At 35.4% G+C, this 21,320-nt stretch overlaps 1 protein-coding gene across 1 annotated transcript; it reads left to right on the forward strand.

Annotated features, from left to right (window-relative positions):
• The first annotated feature begins 5,709 nt into the window (after positions 1–5,709).
• LOC127207243 (olfactory receptor 4C15-like) lies at positions 5,710–6,645 on the forward strand. The gene has a single exon (XM_051166618.1). It carries the CDS (start codon positions 5,710–5,712, stop codon positions 6,643–6,645), a length of 936 nt encoding a protein of 311 aa, XP_051022575.1.
• The last annotated feature ends 14,675 nt before the right edge of the window (positions 6,646–21,320 follow it).

Genomic DNA, 21,320 nt, shown 5'->3' on the forward strand with positions numbered 1-21,320 from the left:
AATTGTCAAAAAATGAGGCAAAGTATCTTAGAGGAAATAAAGACATTGCTTATACTGCATGATGTCCTTACTAGTGTTTCCCCAGGACAGTTCACATTATTCTTACAGATTATCAGATAGACTCAGTAGGAAAAATTCATCTGTTACATTGGATGAGCATACAGGAATTTCACTTAAATTCTGTATAGAGACACTGACACCATATCCTCTCCATTACTCAACTGATGTTTCCTGACATTATGGTATAAAAAAGCACCATCAATAGAGCCTCCCAAAGCTCTTTTTAAAGTTGAATTTGGATATAAATAGAAGTATAAACACTCTAGCTAGTAAAAACATGTATACAGTATTGTATCTCAGCAACTCATGGGCAAGAAACTGTTCAAACCCTGGGGGAGCTGAGGGTAATCTCAGAGGCAGAGCATCTCAGAGGGAAACCATGTTAAATTCCAGTTGCAATTAAACGGTGGTTTTGGTTCTATTATTTTTCTTTTATCCTTAAAATGTGATTAAAGCTGTGTGAGAGGAACACTGGAAATGTTCACCTTAGGTTGGAAGGAAGAGTTGGATACAAACGTTGCTTTTGGTGACACCGAGTGGGCTATCCTCAATAGAGAGTAAGAGCTGGCTATCTCCAGGTTTTTCATCAAAATATCACATGGTAAGACTCATAAACACATTCCCACATTTTCATAGGCTTTTTTATTATAAAAAATAATTTAAAATTTGTTTTTGTGGTTGGGACATTATGTGTTTAATGAAAATATTGAAGTTCTTGTTTCATAACTGGGTTCTTGAAGGCAATACATACATACATTACCTTATTGGTAATTCATATTTTATGACCCAAATCAAGATATACAGAAGCTAGTAAAAGTGATGATATATGAGAACATGAGAAAACAGCATTTAAAATCTGTAACTGCCTAAGTGTCCAATAAATAAATAATTGTTGGAGAGTAGAGCCCTTCCCTCCTCCCTCCCTCCGTCCATCCCTCCATCCCTCATTTCCTTCCTCTTTTCCTCCCTCCTTCTATTAATGCTCCTTGCCTGCTTTCATGCTCAGCATTTCTTCCTTCCCACTGACCCTCAATTTTTTTGTTTGACAAAATTAAACATATTGCATCTTTTCATTTTCCTGTAGAAACCAAGTAATGTAGACAGCATTAATGCTTTGAGTTTTACATTATCTTTGCAATAATACATTACTTTTTTTCTAAATACATATTCAATTATAGTGAGCAAAGTCATCTGTCCTATGTTTGGGAATCAATATTTTATGCTTCAAGACCCTATAAAGAATGCTGATAAAGAGTCCTGGTAAATTGACATGCTCTTAAACTCTATAATATTGAAAAAAATTATAAAAATGTTATTTTTACACTCCTACCCAGAAACAAAAGATCCAGAAACAGTCATTATGGTCAGAATAAAGTCACAAAATGAATTAAGTATACTTAATTTCCCTAAGAATTATGTTTTGCCTCAGGAAAATCTTAGATGAAATTCAGAACTGCTTTAGTGCCTCTAGTCCTGGCTTGATCACTTAAAAATATCCAAATCACTAGGACATCAAAAGAGAAGCTTCAGAATCCATTATGAGGAAGATGATTGTAAGCAGGGAAAAGTCTTTTCCTCTACATTTCAGAAATAGCAAGACAAGGAAAAGTGAGACAATTAGGGAACTCAGCAGAGCACTCTAAAAGAGAGAGAGAAAACGCATTACCCCAAAAGAAAATAATACCTGGAGAGCAGCTAAAACGAGTTTTCATAGTTACACATAAAGGCAAGCAATATTTTATTGGTAGTTCAGTCTGAAATATAAACATTATTGTCTTTTGAAATTTATCATAAAATAATTTTAAATAAGATTTTAACTTATTATCATTGGCAATCACAATATCTTTATAGGTTTGAAATATATTTGAGTCAACTCTTGGATTGTAATGTCATTTCTGTGGGCTGGAGAGATGGCTCAGCAGTTAAGAACACTGACTGCTCTTCCAGATGTCATGAGTTCAATTCCCAGGAACCACATGATGGCTCACAACCATCTATGATGTAATCTGATGATCTCTTCTGGCCTGCAGGTGTACATGCAGATAGATCATTGTATACATAATAATATATAAATTTTAATAATAAAATAAATGGCAAGTAATAAAGTGATCTTAAAAAAGAATATCATTTCTGTTCATCCCTCAGATAGCTTTGAATGTTATTCACACTTTCCAATTAACAAAGAAATCATGTTATCTATATATAGATTGGATGTTCTTTTGTGGTGCAATTGCTTAGTGCCTGGTATTTATATACATGGATTGGCATGACAATTAGCTTTGATGCTGTCATGGAAGGGAAGGGAATAGTGGGGCAATGTGAATAGTTGGGCACAGAGAAGAGAGTTCCCAATGTCATGTCTCAAGGAGATTACACAGAGACCGTAGTTCCTTTTATGACATCCATGGAAAAGATCAAGAACAGCCTTTGAATATTCAACTACATGACTTTTAGGGGCAAAAAGGCATGGGAGGTTTGAGGAAAAAAAAAAACTGAAAGAGTCAGTTAACTCTTCATTAAAATGTGGATTTGAAATACAAGAGTATATGGAAGTAGAAGATGGTTGTCTCAGCATTATGGTCATTTTATGTAAGATTGTAATTGCTCAAAATATTAATGTGAGATATAATACTGTCAACCTATGAGCTCAGTGCTAGGGTGAATGACTTGCACATTTCACAATCTTTTCAGATCTTCAAAGGAAATTAATTTTTTGGGTTTTGATTTTGATGATTAATTTTAAATGTTTTTATATTAGTAACAATGTCTACATGACAAACTAAATAGCATTTCATACATTTAGTTTTAAGTTACAAAATTTAGTTAGTATGTTTCCCTGATCCCATTAGGTCATCATATTTGTGCTTTATTTCACTATGAAAATGCTTCATACTTGAGGTCTTTAGCTTACAAATATTTCATTAATTGTATGATGTGATGGTAATTTGTAATTGTATTATTCATAAATCATCCATGTTATGAGCATTTTAGAAATTTCTGTGTTCAAATTTGACACTGTGTCATCTTACTTCATTTTTAAGATATTCATTGAAGACTAAATTTACTAGTATAAAAATATAAAAAGATGTGTTGTTTGGAGATGATTCCTGATATGTTTTCTAAAAGTATTGCTGGAATGAACCAATTTTATTATAATTTGTATAACTTTTAAAATACATAACTAAAAATACCTTTGTCCTTTAATATAGTTTTCACATTACCATATATTTCAGATGTTTAAAATAATACAGAAATCAATACTCGTATGTTCGCTGCAATTTACTGTCTGCAGAGTATCTGGATACAAACTATTGATTTGTCTGGTTGTAATGGCACAATATTTTAATTCCAGTATTTGAAGATGGAGGAGAAAGTATCAGGAGCTTAAGGTTACCCTAAGCTAATTGGTGAGTTTGAGCCCAGCCATGTCTACCTTAGATGTTATCAATTTTCCACCAAAGAACTATCAATTTTTCTTTCACAGACCCAAATCTTTTGTTTTGTTTTGTTTTTTTTTTCTGTGACAAATTCATATTGCACTGAACCTGTTTTGTTTTGTTTGTGTGTTTTTTAATTTTTGCTTATTTGAGACTAGGAGTGGTCAACTTTCCTTCTACATACTGTTACATTTGACCTAATTTTATCATAATTTCAGTTTTTTCTATATATTTAAAAAAGTTGCTGTATATACACAATTAAACATTATCATATCTACATTTATTCCTCTCTTTGAATCCTCCCAAGTCAACTATAACACATCACAAAATCAAGATTCTTTTAATTTTAATTTTTTGATAACTGAATATGTCTAGTTAGTGTCCAGATCCTCAGTACACAATGGTTGTCCATCTCTAGCAAATATCAAGTGTGAATATTACCTCAGAATTAGGAGTGGTGGAAATCTTCCCCATTCATGCTGGGTTTTCTGTTCCTTGATCTTTTGCAGATAATTATACTTGCTATGAGGTCATGAAGTTAATAGATACATCACATCCAGAGGGTATTTTATAGCACTCCTTCCAGTTCTCTGGCTATTACATTTCTCCCACTCCTTTAATATTGTTCTCTGAGTACCAGTATTGGGGTGGAAATAAATATAATTTCCCCAAGCAGTAATGATCACATAGTCTCTTATCCTTAGCATTTTTATTCTTATTAATTTAATATATTTATTGATTATATTTATTTGATAATTCATTAATTTATATTAACACAAACAGTAATATCCTCTTACTGTTAAAGGCTTGTGTTATGTAACTACTGATTATATTAAATAGGACAGAAAGGAGTTGAAGTTTACCTATCTTTTAAGATAAATGTAGGGCTTTGTTTCCCTTACAATCTTCTACTGCATTTGGTTACTTGCAGGAAGATTATCTGAAACCACTGTGCTGCCCCATAAGCCCCATTGATCCTCCTTTCTATTAGGAGCATTTATAGATGTTAAACCTGAGGTTTATGGTATGTAACCTAATTCATGATACAGTAAAAGGAGAGTATCTGGATCTGAGCACTAACCTAAAAAAATGTTGAAGTAAGTTTTTATGTACACCTTCCCTTTTTCTTTTCCTCCTTTCTTTCTTTCTTTTTTAGTTTAGTTAGGTTTTTAAAATTTTTTGTTACAATACAGTTATACTATTTTTTTCTTTTTCCTTTCTTTAAGTCCTCCTATCTCCTTTCTCCCATGACCCACCATTAATCCCTCTGGAGTTTCATTACAACATTTTCATGAAAGTATAATATGCCATGCTTTGCAGTCCTTTGTCCATCTTGCTTTAGTTCCCATAAGCCTAACGGATGAGCTTTTAATCTGTTAATAAACATGTTTTATCATAAATTAATAAAAATCTGTAGCCATTTTCACTCAGAATAGTATTTTCAAGACAGTTTCATTTAAAAATATTTATTTTAAATGTATATGCATGAGTATTGTGTCTGTATGCCTGTATGAGTGCTCGTCTCTGGTTGGTGCATACATAGTCCAGAAGAGGACGATGGGCCTCCTTGGATATAAGCCACCATTAAGCCACCATATGTGTGCTGGGAAGTGATCATCTCTTCTGGAATAGAATCAAGTACATTGAAATGTTGAACCATTTTCTCCAGCCTGCACACTATTTTGTATTTTATAAATGCTTGACAAATAACCAAATTACAAGAGTCTAAATTATATTTAACTAATATAATTGCATCACGTCAGCTCTATGGTTTTCAGTACTTTTTATATGTTGCTGATTGGCTCATCTTTAACTCTGTTGCTATCTTCAAAATGTCTTATTCACACATGAACATAAGAAGAAGGTTCCTTAAGTTTTAAAGAGAGAAAGAGACTACAGAAAGACCAACTGAAGATCTCATTAAGAAGAAAAAAATCTCATCCTTAACCCTGTTGATGCATAGGCAAAGTATAGAACTAGCTGCTTTAAAATAGCTAAGCATCTTTTGTTGTTTAAACTTTCCATTTTATTTATAACTTTTTAAATAAAAATAGCAACATAACACATATTGTTGACTAGGACTCCTGTCCTGAGCAGTGGCTATTTTGGACTAATTTGTTAATGCTGGTGCTACAAATTTTATGAACTGATATCTTTTCATTATTACAGATTTATGCGAGCAGACTTTGCTTTCACTGTCTTCCTATGAATCATGAAAAACTGGACCTCTGTCACCGAGTTCATACTCCTTGGACTTTCACAAAACTCAAAAGTTGAGAAAATACTGTTTGTTGTATTTTTATTTCTCTATCTTGCAACTATTGGGGGCAACCTGACTATTGTGTTGACCATTGTTTGGAGCCCTGCACTGCTAGGCTCCCCCATGTACTTCTTCTTGGCATTCTTGTCTTTACTGGATGCATGTGTCTCTTCTATTGTCACACCCAAGATGATTATAGATTTATTCTATAAGAGGAAGACCATCTCCTTTGAATGTTGCATGGCACAAGTGTTTTCTGTTCACTTCTTTAGTGCTGTGGAGGTGATTATACTGGCAGCCATGGCCTATGACCGCTATGTAGCCATTTGCAAGCCTTTGCACTATTCTTCCATTATGAACAGGAGAGTCTGTGGCATTCTGGTGGGGGTTGCCTGGGCAGGGGGATTTTTGCATTCTATCATACAAATTATATTCACTTTGCAATTGCCCTTCTGTGGACCTAATTTTATTGATCATTTCATATGTGACTTGTTTCCATTGCTGAAGCTTGCCTGCACTGACACACACATTTTTGTCATTTTGGTTTTTGCTAACAGTGGTTCTATCTGCATCATTATCTTTTCTTTTTTGCTTGTCTCCTATGGTGTTATCTTGTTTTCTCTGAGAGCCCACAGTTCTGAAGGGAGACGTAAAGCCCTCTCTACATGTGGGTCCCACATTACTGTTGTGGTTTTGTTCTTTGTACCTTGTATATTAATATATGCACGACCTACATCACCATTCTCTTTGGAGAAAAATGTATTTATATTTGCTGATGTCTTGACACCATTACTCAATCCTATGGTTTACACTTTCAGGAATAAGGAAATTAAAAATGCTATAAGGAAAACATGGAGATGTTTAATAGTGACTCCTGATACATATTAAAATAATTAATGCATTAGGCTGTAGAGATGGTTCTGTTGGAAAATTAAAGCTTGCATTGTGTAACCATAAGAACTGTTTTTGCATCCCTATTGCCCATGTCTGTAGCCAAGTAAAACAATGTGCTTTTAATGTAGTCTGGGTATTACTGAGACCAGTGGGATGTAGTTAAACTTTGGACAGCTAATTTATCAGAAATACAGCATATTCTGGGTCCATCCACAGACTTGTTTAAAGGAAATAAAACATAGTGAACCAGATGAAGATATTAATTTCCTTTCTTGGTCTGTATACACATGAATGAACACTGGCAATGGCCATTTCATTGCATACACACAGATACAGACACACACACAGACTCAAAGAAGGAGGAGGAAGAGGAGGAGGAGGAGGAGGAGGAGGAGAAGAGAGAGAGACAGAGAGAGACAGAGAGAGAGAGAGAAAGGCAGATAGAGAGAGAGACAGAGATAGAGACAGAGACAGACAGAGAGAGAAAGACAGATAGACAGAGAGAGAGAGAGACAGAGACAGAGAAAGACATACATACAGAGAACATATACATATAAGCACCCAAACAATCCAAAAACATATTTAGCAAAAATATAAAGAGAGAGTACAGAAAAATTAGAAGAGTTAGAGGGTTCAAGTGTACTGGTACAAGACACTGCTATATTTTTTCTTCTTAGCATGACAGGTAAGGTACAACATGTAATATCAGCAATAGAGTTGCCTAAACAAAATTTGAGTAATGGCAACACCAGTTGACTTATTGTACCAATGTGGATGGGTGAAACTCATAAGGTCATACCTCTAGATAAAATGTGAAAGACAATCAATGTCTGCTGAGAGTATGTAGCGGGACTTTCAGAACCAGCAGCATAAATAATGACACAGGATTTTTTTAAAAACATTTTAAAGGTTAGGGCTTTTAGATATGGCAGTCTCCCAGCCTATTATGTACCTGAACCTCACTAACCCAGGCAGTACTTCCTGCCATGTGGCTAGCTCTATCTCTTTGCTCTGCTCTGTTTTGCCCTGCTCTGGTCTGCTCTGATCTGTCTATTCACCTCTGTGTCAGCTGGCGAATCTCCATGAATTCTTCTCCCAGCAACCTTCTCTCTCTCGCTCTCTCAGAAGATTCACCCTCCACTTCCTGCCCAGATATTGGCTTCAGATTTTTATTATAACCATTAGATACAACCGAAGATTATCTCTAGGGTAGTAAGGAAGGATTAATATTTACAAAATATGAGAATGGTGATGGGCCACAGTAATAGCAATACTAAGATCCTGCCAGCATATAGCTCTCTGCTGGTACAGAATTAACAATTGGATATACAGAAATACACCTTCACACAATGTACCCCAATAAAAATGCAAAAACAATTTTCTCTGGAGACAAACTCTCTAGTAGGCTATCCAAACCCAAGCAGTAAGCTTTGACAAATGTATGTATGAACAACATTTAATGAACTCATTAAGTTACATAATATATACATACACATATATATACATAAACATACATACATACATATATATATATAATTATACACATATATACCTATATCATGTATACTATATAATTTATACAAATAAATTAACTAAAAAATTTAAAAAGATATAAGAATTGGTCATGAATTTGAGATGGAGAGGACGGAAAATTTGATGGATAGAAATGACATAAATATAGTACCCATGTAAAAAATTCTCAAAAATAAAATTAAAAATGAATAAAATTTAGTATTTACTTAGATATACAATTTAGAATTTACTCATATAGAAAAAGTTGGCCCTCTTCTCCCACTGTCTTGCCACAGGCTATCAGGTCTCATCAGGATAGCCTGCATCCCTTTTCTCTGTGTTCCCACATGGCTGCCCTGTCAAGGGGACAGTGATCAAATTGAGGGCATCAGAGTGTATATTAGAGGTTCAGCGACAGTCCCTACTCTCTTCCTCCCCACAATGTGGAGAATGAGCTGTCCATCTGCTACATCTAAATAGGGAAGGTCTAGGTTCTCTGCATGCAGTGTCCTTAGTTGTAGCATAAGCTTGTGCAAACCCCACGTGTCCAGACCAGCCTACCTTGATGGTCTCCCTGTGGACCTCCTGACCCCTCTGGGTCCTTCCATCACCCCACCTTTCCATATAACTCTCAGTACTCTCCCCACATTCTGGCTTCAAGTCTCAGTTTCTGTGCTGATACCCTTGATGGGTGGAGTCTTTCAGAGGACATTCATATTGGGCTAATATCCACTTATAAGTGATTATATGCCATGAGTGTCTCTCTGGGATCTGGTTACCTCATTCAGATGATCTTTTCTAGTTCCATCCATTTTCCTGCAAATTTCAAGATTCCCTTGTTTTTAATAGCTGAATAGTATTCCATTGTGTAGATGTACCAGTTTCTTTATTCATTCTTCAGTTGAAGGACATATAGGTTGTTTGCATATTCTGGCTATTATGAATAAAGCTACTGTGAACATAATTGAGGAAATGTCCTTGCATGATGGAAAAGCTTTCAGTATATGCCCAGGAGTGGTATAGATAGATCTTGAGGTAGCGCTATTCCCAACTTTCTGAGAAAGTGGCTGATTGATTTCCAAAGTGATTGTACAAGTTTGGAAACCCACCAGCAATGGAGGAGTGTTCCTTTTTCTACACATCCTCACCAGCATGTGCAGTCCCTTGAGTGTTTTATCTTAGCTGTTGTGATAGGATCTCAGAGTCATTTTGACTTGCATTTCTATGATGACTAAGGACATTGAACATTTCTTTGTTTATCAGCCATTTGATATTCCTCTATCCCCATTTTTAATTGGGTTATTTGGTTTGGTGGTGTTTAATTTCTTGAATTCTTTATATATTTTGGATATTAACATTTTGTCTGATGTAGAGTTGATGAAGATCTTTTCCCAGTCTGCAGGCTATTACTTTGTTTGGTTGACAGTGTCCTTTGCCTTACAGAGGCTTTTCAGTTTCATCAGGTCCAATTTACTAATTGTTAACCCTAGAGTCTGAGCTACTGGTTCAGGAAGTTGTCTCCTGTGCCAATGAGTTCAAGGCTCTCCTCCACTTTTTCTTCTAACAGATTTAAAGTGTCTGGTTTATGGTGAATTTAATCTACTTGAACTTTTGTTTTGAGCAGGATGATAATATGTGTCTATTAGTAGTTTTCTACATGTAGACATCCAGTTAGACCAGCACCATTTGTTGAATATGCTATCTTTTGTCCATTGTATGATTGTGGCATCTTCTTCAAAAATCAAGTGTTTATAGCTATGTGAGTGTATTTCTAGGTCATTTATTGGATTTCATCGATCAATCAGCCTATTTCTATGCCAGTACCATGTCATTTTTATTGCTGTTATTCTATAGTATATCTTGAGATCAGGGATGGAGATTCCTCCAGAAGATTTTTATTATATAGGATTGTTTTAGTTATTCTGGTTTTTTTTCCACATAAAATTGAGAATTGGCCTTTCAAGGCCTGTAAAAAATTATGTAGACATTTTGATAGGGATTGCGTTGATTTTGTAGATTGCATTTGGTAAGATGGTCATTTTTACTATGTTGATTTTCCTGATCTATGAGCATGGGAGATCATTCCATCTTCTGATATCTTCTTCAATTTCCTTCTTCAGAGACTTGAAGTTTTTTTCATATAAGCCTTTCACTGCTTTGCTAAAATTACACCAAGATTCTTTATATTATTTGTGGCTATTGTGAGGGGTATAGTTTCCTTAATTTCATTCTCAGCGTATCTGTCATTTGTATACAGGAGGGCTACTGATTTTTTTGAGTTGATTTTATGTCCAGCAACTTTGCTTAAGGTTTTTTATCAGCTGTAGGAGTTCCTTGGTCGAATTTTTATACTATCATATCTTCTTCAAATAATGATACTTTGACTTCTTCCTTTCCAAATTGTGTTATCTTGATCTCCTTTAGTTGTCTTATTGCTCTAGATAGGACAGAGGTAGTAGACAGCCTTGTCTTGTCCCTGATATCAGTGGAATTCATTTAAGTTTCTCTCCAATTATTTCAATGTCGGCTATAAGCTTGCTGTATATTGCCTTTACTATGTTTAGGTATGTGCCTTGTATCACCGATTTCTCCAAGACTTTTAACATGAATAGATGTGGGATTTTGTCAAATGCTTTTTTGCCATCTAAGGAATTGATCATGTGTTTTTTTCTTTCAGTTTGTGTATACGGTGGATTACATTGGTGGATTTCCATATATTGAACCACCCTTGCATGCCTGGGATGAAACATACTTGGTCATGGTGTTGATATTTTTGATGTGTGGTTTTTTATTATTTGTTTATTATGTATATAGTGCTCTGCCTGCATGTACACCTGCAGGCCAGAAGAGGATATCAGATCACATTATAGATGGTTGTGAGCCACCATGTGGTTGCTGGAAATTGAGCTCAGGACCTCTAGAAGAGCAGTCAGTTCTCTTAACCTCTGACCAACACATCCTTTGATGTGTTCTTATATTTGGTTTGTGAGTATTTTATTGAGTATTTTTGTATCAATGTTCATAATGTAAATTGGTCTGAAATTCTCTTTTTTTGTTGTGTATTTGTGTGGATTAGGTATTAATGAAATTGTGGCTTCATAGAATGAGTTTGGTAGTCATCCTTTTGTTTCTGTTTTGTGGAGTAGTTTGAGGAGTACCAATATTAGTTCTTCTCTGAAGCTCTGGTGGAGTTCTGAGATAAATCCATCTAGCCCTGAGCTTCTGTTTGGTTGGGAGACTTTTGATGACTGATTCTATTTCCATATGACATATAAGATTTTTTAATTTCTTCACATGATCTTGATTCAACTTTGGTAAGCAGGATTTATCAAGAAAATTGTCCATATCATTTAGATTTTCAAATTTTGTGACATATAGGCTTTAGAAATAATACCTAATGATTCTTTGGATTTACTCAGTATCTGCCATTGTGTCTTCCTTTTCTTTTCTTACTTTGTGATTTTGATACTTTGTCATTGTCTTTTAGTTAGTTTGGCTAACTGTCTATCTTCTTGATTTTCTCAAAGAACCAACTCTTAGTTTCATTGTTTTTGAATTGTTGTCTTTGTTTTTAATTTATTGATTTTAGCCCTGAGTTTGATGATTTCCAACACTCTACTCCTTTTGTGTGTATCTGCTTCTTTTTGTACTAGAGCTTTCAGGTGTGCTGCTAAGTTGCTATTACAGGATCTCTCCAATTTCTTTATGAAGGTGCTTAGTGCTATGAAATTTCCTCTTAGCACTGCTTTATTTGTGTCCTGTTGGTTTCATTATGCTGTGCAGTCATTTTCACTGAATTCTAGGAAGTATTTTCTTTCTTTCTTTATTTCATTCTTGACCCAGTTATCCTTGAGTAGAGCATTGTTCAGTTTCCTTGTGTTTCTAGGGTTTGTTGTTGATGTTCAGGTTTAGTTCATGGTTGTCTGATAAGATAGAGTGGATTATTTCAATTTTCCTTTATCTGTTGAGGCTTGTTTGGTGACTGACTATATGATCAATTTTGGAGATGGTTCCATGATGTGCTGAGAAGAAGATACATTCTTTTGTGTTTGGGTGAAAAGTTCTGTAGATGTCTGTTAGGTCCATTTGATTCATAACCTCTGTTAGCTCCATTATGTTTCTAGTTTCTGCCTCGATGCTCTGTCCACTGGAGATCCAGCAGCCTTTCACTCATCCATTTTGCTGCATCAGATCCTTTGCTCCCCAAGGGGTGCCTGAACTCAACTCATATATGTCAGTATTCTATGTGAAGAGTGAAAGTAGCTAGCAGTTCCAGATTCTGGTGCCCAGGCCCTGATCAGGCTGCAGACAGGACTCTCTCTCTCTCTCTCTCTCTCTCTCTGATTCTCCCCAACTCCTGGATTGTCCTGTTCAGTGTGAGAAGCCCCAACTTGGCATTTTGATTCCAGCAGCCCAATCACTCACCACTTTCACTGTGTTGATCCTCTGTTGCCCACAGGGCCTGGAGCCTGTACTAGGCTAGAGTATTTGGAAGAGTGCAGGCTGCTGCACACCCGAACTTGGGAGACATCTGGCACAATGGGTGTGAGGACTGGTTCTGATCCTCCCCAACTCCTGAGTTGCTCTCTTCAGTTGGTTTCACAGCCTCCCATCCTCTGCTCCCTAGACCCTTAGTTTAATATCTTAACCTGACTAACAGAGAAACAATTGAGACACATTTTTTATTAATTTATTCAAATTACATCTCAGTTGTTAGCCCATCTCTTGTATCCTCCCATTCCTCCCTCTCTCCCGCTTCCCCCCCTACTCCCCTCCCCTATGTCTGTGACTGAGGGGGACCTCCTCCCCCTGTATATGCTCATAGGGTATCGAGTCTCTTCTTGATGACCTATTATCCTTCCTCTGAGTGCTACCAGGCCTCCCCATCCAAGGGACATGGTCAAATATGGGGCACCAGAGTTTGTGTGAAAGTCAGATCTCCTTCTCCACTTAACGGTGGAGAATGTCCTGTCCATCGGCTAGTCTGGGTAGGGGTTCGAAGTTTACTGCTTACATTTTCCTTGGCTGGTGCCATAGTTTGAAGAGGACCCCCCGGGCCCAGACCCGCCTGTATTTTTCCAGGACCCTCTGGATCCTTCTATTTCCTCATTCTCCCAGGCTTCTCACACCTAAAGTCTCAATAGGATGTCCTCCCCTCTGACCCACTTTCCTGGTACGTAAAGTTTTCCATGGGGACATACCCCTTGGACTAGTGTCTTGATATAAGTGAGTATATACCATTTAACTCTTTTTGCTTCTGGGTGAACTCATTCATTATGATAATTTCTAGTTCAATCCATTTGTCCACAAATTTCGGGAATTCCTTGTTTTTAATAGCTGAGTAGTATTCCATAGTGTAAATGTACCACAGTTTCTTTATCCATTCTTCTACTGAGGGACACATTGGCTGTTTCCATGTTCTGGCTATTATGAATAAGGCAGTTATGAACATGGTTGAGCATATATCCCTGTTGTGTGGTAGTGCATCTTCTGGGTATATTCCAAGGAGTGGAATAGCTGGGTCTTGAGGAAGTGCTATTCCCATTTTTCTGAGAAAGTGGCAGATAGATTTCCAAAGTGGTTGTATTAGTTTGCATTACCACCAGCAATGAAGGAGTGTTCCTCTTTCTCCACATCCTCGCCAGCAAGTGGTGTCAGTTGAGTTATTGATCTTAGTCATTCTGATGGGTGTAAGATGGAATCTCAGTGTCGTTTTGATTTGCATTTCTCTGATGACTAATGAGGTCAAGCATTTCTTTAAGTGTTTCTCAGCCATTTGATATTCCTCTGTTGAGAATTCTCTGTTTAGTTCTGAGCCCCATTTCTCTATTGGGTTACTTGGTTTGGTGCTGTTTAATTTCTTGAGTTCTTTATATATTTTGGATATTAGACCTTTGTCAGATGAAGGGTTGGTGAAGATCTTTTATATTTGTTTTTAAGGCTTTACAATACAATCTTGAGCAATGTAAGTCTGTCCTGACTACACCTTTCCCAAAATCCCTGTTACTTGTTTTTTTCTTTTTCTTTTTTGTTTTCTGTTTTTTGTTTTTGTTTTTGGCTGAGGGGGATGCTTTTGGGTATGTTGCACTAGAATTGATGACTGTACACATCAGGCTGCGTGTCTCTTGGTGTACTTTTTTCTTCTCTTTTTTTTATTTATTATAATTTAATCACATTACATCCTAAATGCTGTTACCCCTTCCCATTCCCAGCCTTCTTGTCTCTTCTGTCTTGTTCCCTCCCTTATATCTCTGACAGGGTCCCTCCTTCTTGTTCCCTCCCTTATATCTCTGACAGGGGTCCCTTCTTCCTCCACAGTCTGACTAGAGTCTATCAGGTCTCATCAGGGTAGCCTGTGGCTGAACCTTTTTCATCTTTCCTGAACCGGTTACTTGGCTAAATCCCCTATTTCCTCTTCTAACTCCTTCTCCCCTACCTGGCAAGTAGTGCAGCCCAATTCTCTCCCATGGTCCGCAATTGGCTGTAAGCTGCTTTATTTTTATACAAGGAGGCAATTGCAGAGCAGAGTTTGCACAGCATTGAGACAAGAGATTCTCAAAACAAGAATTGCAACTAGATATGAGAGATTCAGAAATCAGTATTTGAATTACACAATAACTTCAAGCATACAATTCACTCAGTCACTTTACATCCTGGATGTAGACCAATAACTCTATTAGTATGTACTTAATGTACAAAATGAGTAACATTTTAAAAATTTTAATTTAAGTAATGAAAAGGCTCACTATGATCCTGCAAGATTTTTATCTCACATACTACAAGCTAAGTATGCTCATCCTGTCTCCTTGGCCCAGTTTTCTATGATCTCCTTTTCCTGCCCTCAGGTAGGCTCAGTCCTTATCTTCCCACATACAACCCATATCCCTTCAAGTTTCATCTCTCTAATCAGCTGTGTAAACATAACTACTTAATGCATAGGCTTTCTCAGCTATGGTGCACGCTAGTGCTGCTGTACTGGCCACTTCTTTTACCAGAATCCCTGTCTGCAGACCTCAAACCAGGTGTATTCTGCCTGAATTCATTAGCCACTGGCTTCTCTAGGACAACACTTCCTAGTGCCCCTCAATGGGATATAGTCCCTCCAGAACCCATAAGCATTCAGAACACACATTCTGCTTTCAAAGAACCCAATATCCTTTTAATTACAGCTTACTCAAGATAGAGGAACCAGATTTGGAGATCCATGCCAGAAGAAGATAGGAACACAGGATACCTGCGAGGGATGTGTTCTCTCTTGGATAATGTGTATTCACACAGACAGAAGAGGGGTTGTTTGTTGTTGTTGTTTTAGCTTGTTTTAGCTGAGGATATATCTTGAAGCCCTCAATGTGAGTTCCCTAAAAGAAAACCTTCAGAAGTAAAACTCACTGGGTAGAAAAAATAGTAGCATAAAATTTCAAGACAACATAGCTCTATTTTCCAAAATTACTAACCCCATAGTAACTAACCTCAAAAAGGATGATCTTGAAGGTCATACAAAGAATTCAAATCATGATTTTAAGTATATTTAAATAACTCAAAAAGATATGAATATCCTTCCATAGATCAAAAGCAAAGTGTTGGACAAAATGCAAAGGACAATCAAGATATGAAAATATAATCCAATATATATAACTTCTGAATAAAAACTAAATTGATGCTGAAAATAAAAAAACTCAAATGCCAGGTAAAAACTTCAGTGTAAAGCTTCACTAATAGATTAGGTGAAGAACAGATTTAGAGCTGGAACACAGAGTAGAAGATTTGGTTCATTCAGTAAATTTCAATAATAAACAATATATAAGCAGAATATTAGAGAGTTTCTGGAAATAATAAAAATGTCTTAAGTTTGAAAATTATGGCATAGAATAAGAACATCATAATGAAGGCAGGAAGAATACATTCAATAAGATGATAGAAGAATATTTAGCCAACATAAAGAGATGCCCATCTAGGTAAAAAAGGGGCATACAGAAGCCTAAATAAGACCAGAATCAGAACTCTTTACAATCTATTATAGTTAAAAATTAAAGACAGAGACTAATAAAAGAGGATTAAAAGATGCAAGGGAGAAAATTCATATAGTTTATAAACTCAGGGTTGTCACAATAACAATTGACTATTAAAAAGAAATCTATAAAACAGGAGGGTCTGAAGGAGTCCCTGCAAGTTCTAAGAGATACCACCTGTCAACCTGGAGCACCATACTCAGAAAAACTATCCATTAAAATAGGAGAAATAAAACCTTGCCAATATAAAAACAGATAAAAATTATCATTACTTAGTATAGAATGCTTCAAGGAATACTTTAATAGAAGAGGAGGATAATAATACCAAATATGTCACAAGAAATGCAGACTGTAAAAATAAAAACAGATTAATTAATAACAAGTAAACTATAATAGGAAGCCATATGGGGAGAGATAACTAACATTTCAAACTTTTGAAGAAAACATAACATAGAAACCCACTAGTGTAGAAGATTCCTAAAACAGATATATAATAAAAGGATTTTAAATGGGGTTTCCCTGTACTGAATATTTGTGGTAAGAGTATGTATAAGACACAACAGAGATGTGGGACATATGAACTCAGAGAAGCTGTAGTTACATGCATAACATCTGCTCAAGATCAAGCCAGTCTCCTAGCTTAGCTGGAGGTGACTATTATTAAATTCCGTCATTAACTGAGGAACTATTGGAAATGAGTGTATACTGTGGGAGGGAGTCATTTTTATTTAGGGATATGGCCTCTGAAAGGCTAACCATGCTCCCAGAAGATGGTCATACATACATGTGCACATCTACAACACTAGATGTACTCAGTGGGTTGAAAAACAGATCACATGAAGGTGGGAGAAAGATGCAGTAGGGGAGTTAGAAAAAAATTAGAGGGCACGGATTTAATCAAAACATATATATATATATATATATATATATATATAATTATTAAATAGTATAAGGTCAAGCTTACACTCTAAAATAACAACAAACAGAATGAAACAATTTAGGAAAAGAATTTAAAGCCTACATTAAAATACTCCTTTGCTTAAAATCATTTTGTCATTTTCCTTTTCATACACAAGTTTTTTTCTTTGAATATTTCACATACATACATTATTCATATCTACTTCCTGCTTTTTTGTCTCTCAATTTTTATGAATTCCATGGCTGGGATCTTAGCTCACCCACACATTTTGCATTTTGTTTTCTCAGATCTTCTGACCAATTCTCGCTTTTTGGTGATTGTTTGAGGCATTATTATTTTCATTTACTCTTTAATCTATAATTTTGTATATGTAAAATGTGTAACATTTCATTTCATAGGGGTTCGCATTTGAGAGCGGCTGAGAGAACCCTTTCTTCTGGCTAGTAATCCTAGAAGATGCAATACAGGCTTTTAAAAGGAAAGAGACCTCAAATGTCATCCTCAACTGTGAAGTTCTAAAACATGGATATTTTAGGCAAGCTATGCCTATTGGTGTGGTAATGCCCTAAGTATTTGGAGGGTAATCAATCATTACCAGATTGTATTTGAAACATGTACTATAGGAGGTATTACATACTTGGTAACGTAAAGTTGGTCAAATTTCTATAGCTGGTGAGGTCACAGGCCTTTAGAGAGAAACTGCTATGATTCTTCTAAATGAACAAAATGTCAAACTACTTTTTAAATATTCGTATTTATATATCTCAACTATTTTTAGGGTTTGACAGATATGCTTCTTTTTACAGTGTGTGGGGTCAATGCAGACATCTTCAGTTAAGTGCTGAGAATGAGTAAATGTTCAATGCTCATACTAAGTGGGACATCTATATCAACCCTTCACAGATCAAGAAGGAGCTAAAAATAGTGGACCATATAGAAAGTAATAACTTGGGGATTGGTAGGTGTGCCATAAAACAGGGTCTACTAGATGTGATATGGCCATGCTAATCCTAAACAAGCAGGTTGTAGATACCTGCACAACACTGACACAAGATTTATTCTTCAATATTCTGTTATGAATCGCAGAAGGACTCATGAGTTTCTACCCATTCTGAATTTAACATCTCTTGGTATAGATATCTACATGTGTGCAGCCACCAGTACATTTCCAATGGCTCAGTTATAACTTTCTATCCATGTTCATATGAGCAACCATAATTAAACTCATACATCAGTAAAAAAAGATATAAATATGGGAGGAGCTACTTGAAAAGAAGAAGAGACAATTATATTGTTAATATGATCATAATAAACTATGAACATATATGAAATAGTTAAAATTAGTATAAATAATACAAAAATTCTTATAGGAAATAAAAATATTTTTATTAATATTATTATATATGATGTTTTTCATTAAAGAAAAAATTTATAGTGTTCCCCAAAACAGTGAATATTTTCCTGACAGATTGATTTTTTAAAAATATTCCTGTGATTGAAAGAAGTTTGGTTAAGTTCTGCACAGAGGTATTGTACCCTATCAATCATAAAACTGTGTCTTTATCAGAAAAGATGGTATACTAAAGCATTAGCAAACATAACTTAGTGCAGTTTTTAAAAACATAAAACATAGATTTGGATGGGCATAAAGCATTATTAATGCTATTATAAGTTTGAATGAACAGAAAAGTAAGTCTTAGAATCTCATGAGAATAGGCATTTTCTAAAACCCATGGGGAAATAGAATCATTCTCACTAATTCACAATGTTTCAGAGAAACTCCTTTAAATTTTAGATGGTTCATTTATTTTTACCCCAACAGCTATGTGAGCACAACACTTGAAAAGAAGATGTAATAGTCTCCACTCTCGATGATAGAGCTTCTTTCCCGCTGTCCTTTTGATGTGGAAGGAAGTGATGTGAACAAACGAATCTTTGTCAAGACTGATGGCCACTATACTATAGAGAATAAGAGACACAGACTGATGGCCACTATACTATAGAGAATAAGAGACACAGACTGATGGTCACTATACTATAGAGAATAAGAGACATAGACTGATGGCCACTATACTATAGAGAATAAGAGACATAGACTGATGGCCACTGTACTATAGAGAATAAGAGACACAGACTGATGGCCACTATACTATAGAGAATAAGAGACACAGACTGATGGTCACTATACTATAGAGAAGAATAAGAGACATAGATTGATGGTCACTATACTATAGAGAATAAGAGACACAGACTGATGGTCACTATACTATAGAGAATAAGAGACATAGACTGATGGTCACTATACTATAGAGAATAAGAGACATAGACTGATGGTCACTATACTATAGAGAATAAGAGACATAGACTGATGGCCACTATACTATAGAGAATAAGAGACGTAGACTGATGGTCACTATACTATAGAGAATAAGAGACGTAGACTGATGGTCACTATACTATAGAGAATAAGAGACATAGACTGATGGCCACTATACTATAGAGAATAAGAGACATAGACTGATGGTCACTATGCTATAGAGAATAAGAGACATAGATCTTTAGAGTTTTTATAGGACTGACATATGGTGAGACTCACAGGGCACACCATTGCACTTTCTGAAATGAGTCTAAGTTGTGATATTGATTTAATATTTAAATTTAAAGGAAAATTTTAGTTGATGTTTAGTTTTAAGTAATTTGATAATAACAAGGTATGTGTTACAAATGAAATATATCATATTTACTGTTCCCTTCTAGATTACGTATTATTTTTAAATTCCTAAGAATGAACATTTAATTTTTATCACTTAACAAATTATTAAAATCCTTCACCTTTCACATTTTACTGTTTTATTTGTACAGCATAAATAGTTAATTGTAAGATTCCTATCTTCATATTATACCCCTTACAAATGTTTTCCATGTTTCTTACTTTTTGATACTTTTGACAGCACAGTACTTTAATATAAGATTTCTTCATCTCATTTTTTTTCAGAGTGCACTTTGGGAACTGTAATACTCTTTCAAAATTATAAATAGGATTCTGGAATAATTTCTAATATTTTAAAAAAGTATGAAATAAGTAAATTTTTCATTGTAATCACAATACTTTTTATTTGAATGATTAAATATTTCATCCCAAAATGGCTATGTAGGCACTGCTAAAATAATGTTGGTATCAATAGTCACAAGTTATTCTTGAATTATGGTTTTTAGAATATGGTTTAAAAACTGAATTTAGCTGCACGTGGTGACACAAGATTGCAACACTATGACTGAGAGCTGGAGGCTGGAGGCTCAGAAGCTAAAAGTCATTCTAAGCTAGGATGATGGTTCTTTCAAACTGGCTACAACAGACCCTGTCAACCCCCATTTATTTTCATATACCAGGAAGCCTGATATCTGTCTGGTAGTTTCTCAATCACATAGCTGTTTACACGCAAAACTGCTTTCTTAACCATTTTGAAGATATATTTATTGTTTGAAAATTTCATGTATACAATGTACTGTGTTCATATACACTCCCATCCTATTACTCCTGGGTCTTCCCAGAGCTGAGTGAAAATAATGTTGAAACATTTTCTTAACATTGTATCCATTCTCATTTTAGATGAACACAAATAAGGCAGAAGCTTTCAGGTTATGGCTTATTGACTTTCACTTGACATTGCCACAATGCTTTAATGAGTTTACTTGGCAAGACCATGAAATAAATAAGAGAATATTGGTCTTAACTAAAATTTTACGTATAGTTAGTTTATTTTTCAACTATTAGTCATTTTATCTTATAGGAATTTATTTAGGCTACAGCTTCTATTTAGGTTTATCATCTCCTCAATAATATAAAATCGTAACTCTTGTGATCATAAACCATAGTGACTGCACTGTGTACTGTCCATTATTGACTTCATAAAATAATTCAGAAAATTGCTTTCTGGAAATTGACAGCATCAGTTCAAACAGAATGAACAGGCATCTTAAGTAAGCCCAGAAGATTAAGCTAATGTTTACTTAATTTTTAAGTTAACATTGTCCTTGTTCCCTTGGAATTTTCCACTCAGTTTTTCTGTTTTGTTTTTGTTTTGTTGTAGAAGATGGGTGTTAAAATATGAATATCTGTGAGTGAGGACACAAGATTTAGAATTTCTTTTTTTTTATTAATTTATTCTTGTTACATCTCAATGTTTATCCCATCCCTTGTATCCTCCCATTCCTCCCCCCCCCATTTT

The sequence above is a fragment of the Acomys russatus genome, chromosome 24 (genome assembly GCF_903995435.1).
Source record: "Acomys russatus chromosome 24, mAcoRus1.1, whole genome shotgun sequence".
Lineage (NCBI taxonomy): Eukaryota > Metazoa > Chordata > Mammalia > Rodentia > Muridae > Acomys > Acomys russatus.